The sequence below is a fragment of the Tachypleus tridentatus genome, chromosome 5 (assembly GCF_004210375.1).
Source record: "Tachypleus tridentatus isolate NWPU-2018 chromosome 5, ASM421037v1, whole genome shotgun sequence".
NCBI classification, from domain to species: domain Eukaryota; kingdom Metazoa; phylum Arthropoda; class Merostomata; order Xiphosura; family Limulidae; genus Tachypleus; species Tachypleus tridentatus.
The window spans coordinates 21,173,722-21,187,307 of record NC_134829.1 but is presented as its reverse complement, the minus strand read 5'-3'; the positions used below and the strand labels follow the sequence as shown (position 1 = coordinate 21,187,307).

At 35.6% G+C, this 13,586-nt stretch overlaps 1 protein-coding gene across 1 annotated transcript; it reads left to right on the top strand.

Moving 5' to 3' along the window:
- The first annotated feature begins 5,791 nt into the window (after window positions 1-5,791).
- Window positions 5,792-12,730, top strand: LOC143250675 (uncharacterized). Its single transcript, XM_076501566.1, has 5 exons — window positions 5,792-5,927; window positions 7,732-7,790; window positions 8,134-8,165; window positions 9,283-10,759; window positions 11,114-12,730. The coding sequence occupies exons 4-5, from the start codon at window positions 9,392-9,394 to the stop codon at window positions 11,507-11,509; spliced, it is 1,764 nt and encodes a 587-aa protein (XP_076357681.1). The 5' UTR covers window positions 5,792-5,927; window positions 7,732-7,790; window positions 8,134-8,165; window positions 9,283-9,391; the 3' UTR covers window positions 11,510-12,730.
- The last annotated feature ends 856 nt before the right edge of the window (window positions 12,731-13,586 follow it).

Sequence of the window (13,586 nt, the reverse complement as noted above, 5' to 3'; positions counted from 1 at the left end):
GACTAGAGGCAGCTAGTCATCACCACCAACCGCCAACTCTTGGGCTACTCTTTTACCAACGAATAGTGGGATTGACCGTAACATTATAACGCCACCACGGCTGAAAGGGCGAGCATGTTTGGTGCAATGGGGATTCGAACCCGCGACCCTTAGATTACAAGTCGAACGCCTTAACCCACCTGGCCATGCCGGACCTTGATGTCCGTATTGTTATGTTAATTTCAGACGGTTTGTGTAAGCTTAAAGCTACAAAATAACAATGGACTATGTATGCTCTGTACAATTCCGGATTTCATCATTGAAAGTCCGTAAACTTATCCCTGAGCCACCGGGGACATCGGGAGAAGAATGAAGGAGGGAGAAGGGAGCAGTCACATTTTCCAAAAAATCCATTAAAGTATGACTCAAGATAAGACTAAACTTAGTTTAAATATTTATCTGATATGTCATAATAACAGAAACTTTACATTTCTTAAATTTTACTTTTTTCCATATTTGATCTAAAAATCAAATAGAATTATCTTTTTTTTTTTGGAAAAATCAAATTGCCTGAAAACGACACAACACAGAGTAGTCTACTGTCATACATGGATTTGTGTAGAAAGGTGTTCTGTAAGTAGAATTGGATCGTCTTTGCTCTATAAATTACAGCGTAAGACATTTTGTGAAAGACTGCCTTTTTCACACAAAGCTAATGTATGACAATCTATATATTAACCTCTACTAATTTTGAAGTGATATAGGGATCTGTGTTTCTAGAATAAAGCCACATTGGGCAACCTGCTGTGTCCACCGCCAGGAAAAGAAACCTTGACCATAGAGTAGGCTGAAAACTACCCACCAGTACACAAAGCTACACAATGAGCTATCTATGCTTCCCATGTTGAAGGTCAATGTTTTCATATTCGTGGATTTATTTTATATCTCAATTTCGGGATTTCTTTCATTTTCATAAGCCTTCAAAAATCGTTTCTTACATTATACTACACAGACCACTTGAAATAATTAATTATTTTCCTTTCAAACTAGCAATTTTATTCCACTATTTCCATCTTTCAAAATCTCTTTTATATTATCATTAAAATAAATGCAGTTTTATAACTATTGCTTTAGTTACTGTGAAACACAAAGCTACACAATGTGCAGTCTGTTCCGTTGAGGAGCTGGATATACGACAAAACAAAATTCGTTTCAAAACAAAACCTTTCTGAAGAATTGAGGTAAAGTACATAAACCAATATTCTTCCTTACATATGAACTTAATGGAAAACAAGCTGTCTTATTTTGCAGAGTAAAAAATGTTTATTGCATTCAGTATCGCTGAAAGTTTCATGTTTAAAAGATATTTTGCCTGTAATTACGAAAGTAAAAACTGTTTGCCTGTTTGTTTGTCCGCGTACTATTTTATTGTTTTTAGACCAATCTCAACTAAATTTTGTAGGACGATATATTGAACTATAAGATATGTCACAGGATGTTTATTGCTCGACTGCACACACTCTGAACTACATCCAAAGCAAAAACATTTTTGTTTTGGTAATGACTTCACAGTCTTGGACCAATTTTTTTATTTCTCAAGTTTTTTGTTCTGAGATTTTCTTGGAAATTTTTTGAAAGTTTTTCTTGCAAATATTTGAGTTCTTTCAATACAGATGTGAAACAAACAGTCACATTTTGCCTATAAAAAATGGCAACCATAGCATGAGGTCAAACACTTAAAATAGCAGAGTTACATCTGAAAACCCTTACATTTCACGTGGTCAACTCTGTGTTGAAAGCTCAAGAGCAAGATAACCAAGAAATGTCTTTATTTTGATCCAGGAAGGAGGAAGAATTTTTAAAGTGATTCCTCAAGAAGCCCTCAAAGTAGTAACAAACACTGTGGCTGTAAAGAAAAATTAGTAAAGTAATAAGGTGAAGTAATTGTAACACCGTTTCTGTAATGTGGAATAGAGCAGCTGTGAATAACGTAGTTGTAACGTAAATTACTTATTAATTGAAGTCCTACAGTCAATCCTTGTGTCTCCGGATGAAGAAATGATGCTTCAGATTGTTGTATTTTAATAAACAATCTTAGTTACTTAAAAAAAACCTTAATGGATGTGCGAATTTATTTGTTGAAACACGCGAAATATGAGAAACATTATAAATGATTATAGCGTTTAAGACCTTCTCTTAAAGGACTTTCCGAAACCTGATGCACATGCTCAAAGTTTTCCTGTTGTCTATTCATCAATTCAAAGTCTTACCTGATGTCTATGACCTGCGATTGGTTTACCGAACATAAACAATCTCATAAACCTCAAACTAGAGTTTGACATGAAGTAAATGAAGATAGAAGTGATTTATCACGGCTTTGTTCGCATGCAATTAGTCCAGAAACAAGTACACGTCACAATATTGCTTCATTTATCACAACGCGAAGGTGTATTTTAGATCAGAAGTAGGAAAAACGTGCATGTTTGTAGTAAAAACAAAACGGACAACTGTCTTATTTTACTTACACTTTTAAGTGCAGGAAGATCCGCATACAGTACAACTTTCCTGAACACCGTGGGGTTCACATTTCCACATACAAAAAAAAGAAACATGCTTTATAAAATAAAAGAGTAAGCTAGAAGGACGTAGTATGGAAAATGTGAATTTTTTAAGGACGATGTTATTAAATAGGTTAATTACTTGGTCAAAAATTAGAACGTGCAGTACAAACGGTCAGAGTTTTTCATAAGGAAAAAAAATAATTTCCTTTGATGTATACGAAATTATCTGTTTCTTTAATTACACCTAAACAGTGTCATACTTTTGTTTTTCTACACAATATGCTATCTGAGCTATATCCAACACAAGTGTCAAAACTCGAGTTCTAATATTACAGTCGTCAGATGTGCCGCCAAGCCGTTCAGTGGCTTTCCATAGAGAGTATTATATATACTGTTAATAAGTTCCCTAAATTTATGTGAAGTACCTGAAATAAAAGCCCAAAACACGTGTTAAAAGTCCAACAATTCATCTTTGGCTAGGCTTGGTCTAATGGATAACAGGCTTGGCAATGCCTGACTCGCAATGTGAGGGCCACAGGTTCGAAATCCCATCACACCAAATATGCTCGTCCTTTTAGTGGTGGGGGCGTTTTATTGGGACAGTTAGTCCCACTGTTCTTTGGTAAAAGAGTAGTCTAAGAGTTGGCGGTGGGTGGTGATGACTAGCTGCTTTTACTCTAGTCTTATACTTGCAAATTACGAACGGCTAATCCTCGTATAACATTGTTTGTTTGCTTTGACTTTCACGCAAACAAATTGATGGATATCGTTCTCAAACTGTGTATCCGAGAACCACACTTCGAGATTCCATGCAGGACCGCAATTAAGAAACGAAGGGTTATCACCGTGCCCGGAGTCAGCAGGGGGCGCTATACAATCTCACCAAATGTATTTTTGAAAGTGCATTAAACACTCTGTCTTAAAAAAGGACTCAGAAAGTTTTATTTTATAGTTATCTTACATTATGGGGGGGCCATATGTACCTGATTATCTTCGGGTTTAAATAACTCTCGGGCGACATGATAAGATATCACAAAAACACTTTCTCTTCACTATTAAAAAGTGGGTGTTTTGGAGAAGTAACAGCCAAATCCCACTAGTCCATGAGATAAAAGCATACAAAATATTTGGCAGTGAGTATGGTTGCCTAGCTACCTTACCTCCAATGTTTCAGCTCAAACTTAGAAACGGCTATGTGCAAATAATCCTTGTGTAGCTTTGAGTGAAATTCTCAAAATAATAGACACAAGTATTAACTTGCATTTTTTTAGATACATATAATAATTTTGGGACCTCAAACAAGAATTATGCTCAGTATTGCAATCACGAGGAAGCTTCTGCGTAAACACTGTTCATATTATTGTATCGCCAGTTCGAATAGCCGATACACCAAACGTGTTCGTCCTTTCAGCTGTGGAGGAGTTGTAATATACAACCAATCCCACTATTCGCTGGTAAAGAAGCAGATTCAAGGGTTGGCAGTAGCTGGTGTTATTTTTTCTCCACTCTATTATCATCAAATTAGGGACGGCTAGCATAGATAGCCTTGTGTAGCTTTGCGCAAAATTCAAAAAGCAAATTAAACCTTTAATAAGAGGTAAAGTAAGCTACAATCACCAATGCCTCAAAGGATTTGATTTTCGTTTATATCTTCGATAAGGAATTATGTTAAGCCTTAAAGCTTCACAAAAAGTCAGCGCTGTTGGTATCAAAACACACGAGAGCTTTCTCACTTTCCTTTACGATAACAAGAACAGGAGTTTGTGTTGTGATTTATATTACATGGCAGTGTGAATAACTATGAGATTCGTAAATAACAAACTAATTGGTTACAAAGTAGCTTTTATTTCTGAACAGTCAGTTTCGTTCTTTTAATGTTGTCTACTAGAAATCTTTTCAGTTTGTACGAAAATATTCTGGGGTGAGGAACAAGTAGAGATGCACACATTTGAGGTAGCGGGTTTCGCCACTTGATGTCGTTCCCGAAACTGAAAAATATTTTTTCTCAACACAAAAAATAGATCAGCAAGTAAAAAACATTCAGTTGAGAAACATTTATCATAACGACTATGTTTTAAATTATTTTAGCTTATGATTTCACACTGTTTTACTTCCACTTCAATGGAATTAACTCATACCAGGTGTAGGGAAACATAAGCCTCCCACAGTGCTGTATGTAGGTATATCGCTACAGAATCCACTAAAGAGGATACACCTAATCTGGCATCCTCGTTTCATATAAAACGTGTCTAAGTACTCATTTTTTATGTTGATTTCAACATAACTTGTCCAAGGGGAACTTCTAATTCAGGTTTAATCAATTAGTTATCTGTATAAAAATGAGTTTAAAATATTTTAATTAAACTTCTGTCTGACATTAAATTAAATCAAACACAGTATGAAAATATCAAAAGAACCATTTACCCTCCACGAGCATAGCAGCACGTCTGCGGAGTTACAACGCTAGAAACCGGGTTTCAAAACTCGTGAGGGGCAAAGAACAAATAACCCACTGTGCAACTTTGTGCTTAATTTAAAGAAACAACTATTTTATTTATGTGAACAACACACAGAAACTGTACAAGTAAATACGTATTATCATTATATATATACTTGTTAACCTGCCGATGACCTAGAAAGGTCAAAGCGTTGTTCTCTGCTTATCAATGAAAGTGTTAGTACCCATACCAGTCGTTCTGAGATACATTTTTATTTCAAGTGCGTTTCTCGTCATCAAGAATTATATTTATACTTGTTATTTTGTGTTATAGAAAATCATTCCTTTTTTACTAGAGCCTGTAAAAATGCACCAGTATTAAACACAGCCAATTTATATATCTTCGGACAACTGGAATATAGTCTTATTTAGGGACTCATGTTGCCATACTAAATGCATCTACAAAATCAACTGTTCTATACTGTACCCATACGTACTGTTAAAACTACGTCCACGACTAGTTGATTTACAATGAACAAAACACACTAACAAAGAATAATTACACAGTCCTTCAATCTCAGGACGACTGAACACGCTCCACATTTCCAAACAAATCATCGACAGAAGGAGATGAACTTCATGAAATATGATGAAGTTTTACAGCTAACACACTCGTGAAGCCGTGACAGGTTAGTTTAGTAATACACAGCTTCGAGCATAAAAAAAAACAAACAAAGAGAAATATAATTCACTTTCATTGTAGGTTGGAGGTGGCGCGATCGAACCAGAGAAACTAAAAGTGGGGCAAACTGAAGATGCTCCGAAACTGGAGCGTTCTGAGAGTATATAAAGTCCGGCAGTTTCATGATTAGCTTAAACCTGACATCTCCAAAGAACCATAGAAAACCCACGCAGATAGTTCCAGCAGTTTTAAGAAAACGTTAGTTAAGGTGAGACAAATCACATTTATTAAAAGTTCTGATACCATGTACACATACTTCTGAAAAATGAAAGTTACTTTACAAGTTGTATGCTTATAAGTTACCCCATAGTTACAAGTATTGTTGTATATATATTAATATTTCATTGAAGCCACTTTATGAATATTGCGACTAAATCGCTACAATGTGTAATTTCTTATTTTAATATTTGATAACATTGCAAGTATCAGAGCTCTATAGCAGCTTTGATAATGGAATATAAATTTGAATACTATACTTAATGCTATACTGTATTCAGCTATAAATATATATGCATATACAGTATCATCAAGATGTAAGTTGTTGTTGGTATTGTTTTGAATTGGTAAAAGTCTACACAATAGGCTACGTGTGCTCTACCCACTACAGGTATCGAAACCCGGTTTTTACCGTTGTTAGTCAGAAGATATACCGCTGTGCCACTGGGGACGTCAAAATGCGAGAACGGAAATAAAATTTCAAATTAAAAATACTTCATTAATTTTATTTTCTGACTAGTGATGTTTTGTTTGTTTATCGAATTTCGCGCTAAGCCGTCCCTAATTTAGCAGTGTAAAGCGAGAGGGAAGGCAAATAATCATTACCATCCACCGCCAACTCTTGGGCTATTCTTTTACCAATGAATAGTGGGATTAACTGCACGTTATAGCGCCCCCACGACTGAAAGGGCGATCATGTTTAATGTTACGGAGATTCGAGCACCCTAAATACTTGACCATACAGAGCCTAACTAATGGTACATTTTTCATGAGGAACAAAGTAACCTAATAGCAAACCTGCCAAGTAATTTCAGCTTTACTAGGGGGACTTTGAATAATAAATATATTTTGAAATGTGTGGCCTTTTTTTTTTGCTTTTGTTGAACAATAAATCTTTCAGGTATTTTTTCGTTAACTTATAGACTAAATCTGATACTTTATTCATTGTTTTATTATCATTATAACCTTCCTTTCCCCAGCGGTAAGCATAAATGCTTATAACACTAATAACCGGATTTCGACAACAATGATGGCACAACAGAGACATACCCAGTGGCACAGCGGTATGTTAGCGGAATTACAACGCTAGAATCCGCGTTTCGATATCCATGGCAGGCAGAACACAGGTAGCCCCTGGTGTTGCTTTGTGTTTAAGTTCAAATGAAGAAACAAACTCAGCATAAACAATCCATTATATAGCTTTCTGGGTAACAACATACAAACAACAGTAATTCGCCTAATCCCAGCTTCTGAGATAGGTATTGTTTGAATTGTATTAATCTCTAGTTCATGCGCTTGTGCACCTTTATTTTACTGTTTCAATGTTTGAATTCACACAGTGTTTACATTTTTGCGATTTCGAGAGGTTAGCACACGTTTCAATATAGTTTAAACGAGAAACTTTCACAATTTTTCTTACCCTAGTTCATGAATAGTATTAGATTACGCGAATCTGTAAGTCATTGTTCAATCGATCAACATTACCAAAATCCTACTGGACAATTAGCTTAAACTCTGGTAATCAAGAACCCCAGTTTGCAGTCAAGCTTAGCCTGTAAACAATGGCAAAGTAAATAAATGACATACATATGAAATCGAATAATAATTTAGACTTATATATCCCATTTATAATACAAAAAGGATAATCCAAGAATAATATGATCCTCACTGTTGTTTGAATTATTTTGCATTTAAAATCCTTTTTATTAATAAATATAACTTTCAGTATATTTCGATACAATTACAGTTGTTACTTATTAGTGAAACTTTTCAATGTAATATTTTTTTCCCCACAGCTAAAATCCAAAAATAAAAAAAATGTTATTGTGTTCTGGAACATCTTTAGTTCTACTAGGTAAGGATCAGTTTGATTATTTTAAACAATATCTACCACATTTGTCATCATTAACCTATAAGCAAAAATTATTTCGCATAAATTTATAACATTTTGCAAATATTCTGTACGTTTAGGCCTAAAGTTGAACTTCCAGCAAAGTGCATGCTAGTTTAAGAATTTAGGTCTAGATTCAATAAGAAAAATATACCAACAAGGCTAATGTATTTCCTTAAGATGCCAACGTTCTTTGATGTGATATTGTGACATATATTTCTTGATTTATTTAACATAACTTAGTAACGTGTAAGCGAAATTGATTTTAATTCAAGTTTGCCTGAGATACATTTTTGTTTTATTTCAGGAATCTTGTCTTTGGGTCTTTGTTGTGAAAGAGTAAGTAAAAATTAGCCTTAAATAAGGGTTCTATTATTTGAATCGAGTACATTTGTTATAGTAAAGCCACATCGAAATATCAACTGTATTTATTAAGGAAAATTGAATTCTTGATTTTAGAACCATAAATCTCAAAACTTATCGCTGCCCTACCGGGAAACTGTTGGAAGTGATACGAAATATATCAGTATCTTTTGAACAAATGTTTTGAGTACATCATACTATAATGGAACTTTTACCTATATGATACTGGAAATAACTTTTTCATTACGAGTGTGCAACCCCCAACTTCGCGAAATTCTTATCCTGTGTGCATGTAGATTTGCAATAGGGGTCACGATTTTCCTGCTTCGCTTCCATTTCCCGTCACGGAGAACTTTGATTTTCCCCATTCTCAGGGTGCACATATTAATACGTCATACGCGGATGTAACGCATAGCGCCACGGGAAATCGGCTAGTATTCATAAAAAAAACAAGGTTTTGTTAGTGTGCTACTGAAGCATTTCACTTTGAACCGCTAATTTACCTATACACTTATTAATATTATTATGAACCTAGTGTACATTTAAAAAGAAGAAAAAAAGTCGATAATGACGTCATTTCTTGAAATTGTTTACCCTTACACCCCCCTAAATAGGTAAGTGTTACGTTTGAAGGCTTATAAAACGGGGTTCGATACCTATAGTGTCATAGTTTAAGTAGTTCATTGTGTTAGTTTGTGTTTAACAACAAACATACACACAGATGACCGATATCACATATGCCACCTTGTGTAATTGTTGAATACTTTTGGGGAAAATAAGTGCAGCGTGTTCGTTACTTACTTTTTAAGTATGTTGTTCAGGTTATTATAATGTACTTAACCATCCAGTAAATCAACGCTGGTTTTCCTCACAACAGAACTGTAAAGATTTTTAACTTTTCATTGATATCAGATTTAACTTTAACAATCACAAGTCTTTCGAACCGCAGTAAGTCTCTTACGTAATACTGATATTTTTGTACAAGTGTAAAATGCATTTATTTTGTTAAAATTATAATCTTGTCTCACATAAAATTTCTGTTATTTGGATCTCATCGGTTAGCAATAAAGTGTAAACATTTGTTTACTTTAAGGACAAGCGAGCAGCGTACGGTAGTAGCGGTTTTCAACAAAGCACAAGCTCTGGTGCAGGCTATGGGTCAGTCTTTAGCGTTATAGGATCACAAGGTGAAGGAAGAGATAATGGAGCTATTCCATCAACATTTCGGAATGCTGGGTCCACTAAAAAATCACTTTGACTTAAGCAATAGTCACGAAAATGGTCCTTATGTGAGAAATAATGGTGCTGGAAGAAGCGGAGGTTATGGAACTCATATCAGTACTGGAGGGAATGGAGGTTTTGATACTGGTAATAATAGTGGAAGAAACGGAGGTTATGAGACCCAAATCCGCACTGGGGCAAACGGAGGTTATGAAACTCAAATCAGTAATGGTTTTAACGGAGGATACAGAAATGGTAATAATGCTGGTGTGAAAGGTGGATACAGAACTGGAAACGATGCTATAGGAAATGGTGGTTTTGGAGGTGGTGCTAGGGTGAATAACGGTTATGGAAATGGCAACAACGCCGGTGTGAAAGGTGGATACAGAACTGGAAACGGTGCCATCGGAAATGGTGGTTTTGGGATTGGAGCTAGGGTGAATAATGGTTACAGAAATGGTAACAATGCTGGTGTCAAAGGTGCATACAGAACTGGAAACGGTGCTACAGGAAATGGTGTTTTGGGGAATGGAAATGGGGCTATAGGAAATGGTGGTTTGAGGAATGGAAACGGTGCTAGGGTGAATAATGGTTACGGAAATGGTAACAATGGTGGTGTTAAAGGTGGATACAGAACTGGAAACGGTGCCATCGGAAATGGTGGTTTTGGGATTGGAGCTAGGGTGAATAATGGTTACAGAAATGGTAACAATGCTGGTCTCAAAGGTGCATACAGAACTGGAAACGGTGCTACAGGAAATGGTGTTTTGGGGAATGGAAATGAGGCTATAGGAAATGGTGGTTTGAGGAATGGAAACGGTGCTAGGGTGAATAATGGTTACGGAAATGGTAACAATGCTGGTGTTAAAGGAGGATACAGAACTGGAAACGGTGCCATCGGAAATGGTGGTTTTGGGAGTGGAGCTAAGGTGAATAACGGTTACAGAAATGGTAACAATGCTGGTGTCAAAGGTGGCTACAGAACTGGAAACGGTGCTACAGGAAATGGCAATTTTGGAAATGGAAATGGAGCTACGATAAATAATGGTTATGGAAATGGTAATGATGCTGTAGTGCGAAGGGGTTACGGAAACAACTACCGCGTTGGAAAGAACAGTTACGGTTCTGGTGCCTTCGAAAAAAACGGAGGGTCATTTTTTAGGAATGGACAGTCAAAATTCGGCGGATACGAGGAAAAACAAATCGGAGATGAAGAAGATTTAGGGCTAGCAGCATTTGGAGAACCAGGGGTTGATTTTCCCGTGTTTGCCGAAGTTCCAGAAACTGAATTCCAGTGTTCAGCTCAAGAACATCCTGGTTACTATGCTGATCCAGAAACAAAGTGTCAGGTAACATTAATCATGTACAATTCTTGTAACTATTGTGAAAAAAGATGTAACGATAATTAGAAATGGAACTTATATATTGAATTAAATGTTTTAAACAGTGATATTAGTCCACATAAAAGTTTTATTTACATTTTCAGTTGTATGTTGTAAATACACTGATACGGAATATATTTTCTCTAATTATCTTTTGCGAAATGCGATTTTTTCGTACTGCAAGGAATTCTGCAAACATGTTGCAGGGCAAACAAAGTAAAATTTACATAAACAAAACATATTTAAAAGCGTTGATGGAAGATCGTTTGGTGGTGTGTCTTGAATGACTTGAAGGTTAAGGGTTTATTGTACTTTCTTTAGGTTTTCCATATTTGTCAAGATGATGGACGATCTGACAGTTTTCTTTGTCCCAATGCAACTTTATTCAATCAGCAGTACTTCGTTTGTGATTGGTGGTACAATGTTGACTGCTCTACTGCAGAAAGCTTCTATAATCTGAACGCTGAACTCTTTCAAGAGCGAGATTTGAACAACATATTGAATGGTTACCAGAAGAATGGAGCACATGGTGAAAGCTACGGTAGTGGATTTCGTAATAACGGAGCAAACAGAACGGGCTACGGAGCCGGAAACGGAGGCTATCAAAAGGGTGGGACACATGGAGGAAGTAACGCCAATGGAGTAGGAGTCATAAACGGCGCTTTCAATTCTGGAGCATATAACGGTGGTCAGCAGAAAGGGATTTACAGAAAGTGAAATTCAGGTTTTTGGTAACGAAAATCTATGAACTGGTGCTATAATGACTTTACCGTTTTGCCTTTACCCAAACTGCATTACTTCTTACCAAGAACTATTATTTACTGCCTTATTCTCTCTCTATTAATAGACGTGACTTAATGTGAAGTAGATATTCACGGATGGATTTGTGCTGGTTTATTTTTATTTTTTTAGTTACTAGAACTTTTTCCTACCAATCAGAAAAAAATAACTTCAGTATTAAACGTTTATAATATCTAGCAAAATATTCAGTCACGTATTACACAGCGTGTTGTAGTAATTTCTTTTTCTTATCACAGAAAGTAATTTAATTCTAAGAAGTTTACGTTTCCTGGAGATTCAGTGCGCTCTGTAGTTTTATCCATAGTTTTCTTGTTGATTCTTTCTGCTGTCGCTTGTTTATTTGTTGTATATTCGATAAGTTATGTTTCTAAAGTCGTTGCTTGTTTTGTGTTGCTAATTATCCAGTAAGCGAAACTTAATTTTCTTTATGTAGTGCCTTTGTTCTATTAGTTGGACTGTGTAGCTTTAGTATACACGGTCAAACACGTCCAATGTAAAACCCCTCTAGTTACACTATCTTCTACTGCTTACACAAGTAAAATTCTTATAGAAGCCATAAATATCAGTTTTCTTAAATATTTGGTGATATAAACTATATCCTCTCAAAAATTTCTTTAAGATCCGTATTATTTTCAGGAAATCTTAACTGATTACGTTGAGATGGCTTGAGAGGTTCGTTTTATAATAAATTCAAAGAACAGTCCTTGTGTCAGTGTTATTCTCATATAAAGTAAAAAGTGGCCCTAATGTTTTAAACATACGGTCCCATTCAATGATGCAAAATCTTCTCCTTCATAGAGAAAAACTGAAAGAACATAAATACGTATAGTTACTGCCTTCGTATTCCAAAACAAACAAACAAAAAACGTAAGATAATGTTTTTGTTACGTTACTTCGCTCTATTTCCCTGCGATACAACGGTATATTTTGTGTTTAATACAACGGTATATATTGTGTTTTTTTTCTTCAAACATGTGATTAGCACGATATTTTTTATTTATCAGAAATTTATGTTTTATTTGTGACGATTGTTTGGAGAAACGTCAAGTTATTATGAACGAATATATTCAAACACGGTGTTGGTTTGTACTGCTTGTGTTATGGTAAAATAAAGCTTTATATATTTGCAATGAAATTCCTTCTCTCAATTTCAATATTTTTATACCCAAAACATCAAAAGATAAAACACAATTGCTAAATAAATCAAATATAATATACGCAGCCATATTCTTTCAAAATTTAACACTGTACGACAGTTAGAAATAACTTCACACAAAATACACAAGTTTATTTTAAAACACATACCCACAGAAAAGCACTTCATTGTTGTTGGCAGGTACAGTTCAACCTTGTAAACCTTATACCGGTGGTCCGAAATGGCCAGACAGTTAAGGCACTCGAATCGTAATCCACGGATTCAAATCCCCTCACACCAAACATGCTCGCCCTGGCAGCCGTGAGAGCGTTGCAATGTTACAGTCAATCCCAATATGCCTTGGTTAAAGAGTGGCCTAAGAGTTTGTGGTGGTTGGTGATGACTAGCTGTCTTTCCTCTAGTTTTACACTGCTAACTTATGGACGGCTAGCGCAAATAGTCCTCGTGTAGCTTTGCGCAAATTTCAAAACCAAACAAACTTATACCGGTAAGAAAAATTTATGGCTCATTTTATTCTTACCGAAGTTATGATACTAGGACAACATAGCACGTTTCACTCATGCTAGTTTTATATCTTACACAAAACTTTTGTTTCAGAGTTTTTGCAAAGCTGAAAAATGGGTTATCACTGTTACCTTTTAAACCAACAGGTTACGGGAAAGGTATTTAGTTATTAGAACTCACCGCCATCCACTTATAAAACCAAATAATGGAGTATGCAGGTATTCTGATGGTGCAACTTTGGCTCAAAAGTACAAAGTTTGTTTTTTCGTGGAACCGGATGCAAACTATGAACGTGACGAAAGATGCAAAATGCTACTCTATTATATTGGATTC

Bases quoted from the DNA above. Each gene is read 5' to 3' on its own strand.
- LOC143250675 (XM_076501566.1), top strand. From the start codon at position 9,392: ATGGAGCTATTCCATCAACATTTCGGAATGCTGGGTCCACTAAAAAAT. The intron at 10,760-11,113 runs GTAACATTAATC...TACTTTCTTTAG, and splicing joins ATCCAGAAACAAAGTGTCAG to GTTTTCCATATTTGTCAAGA.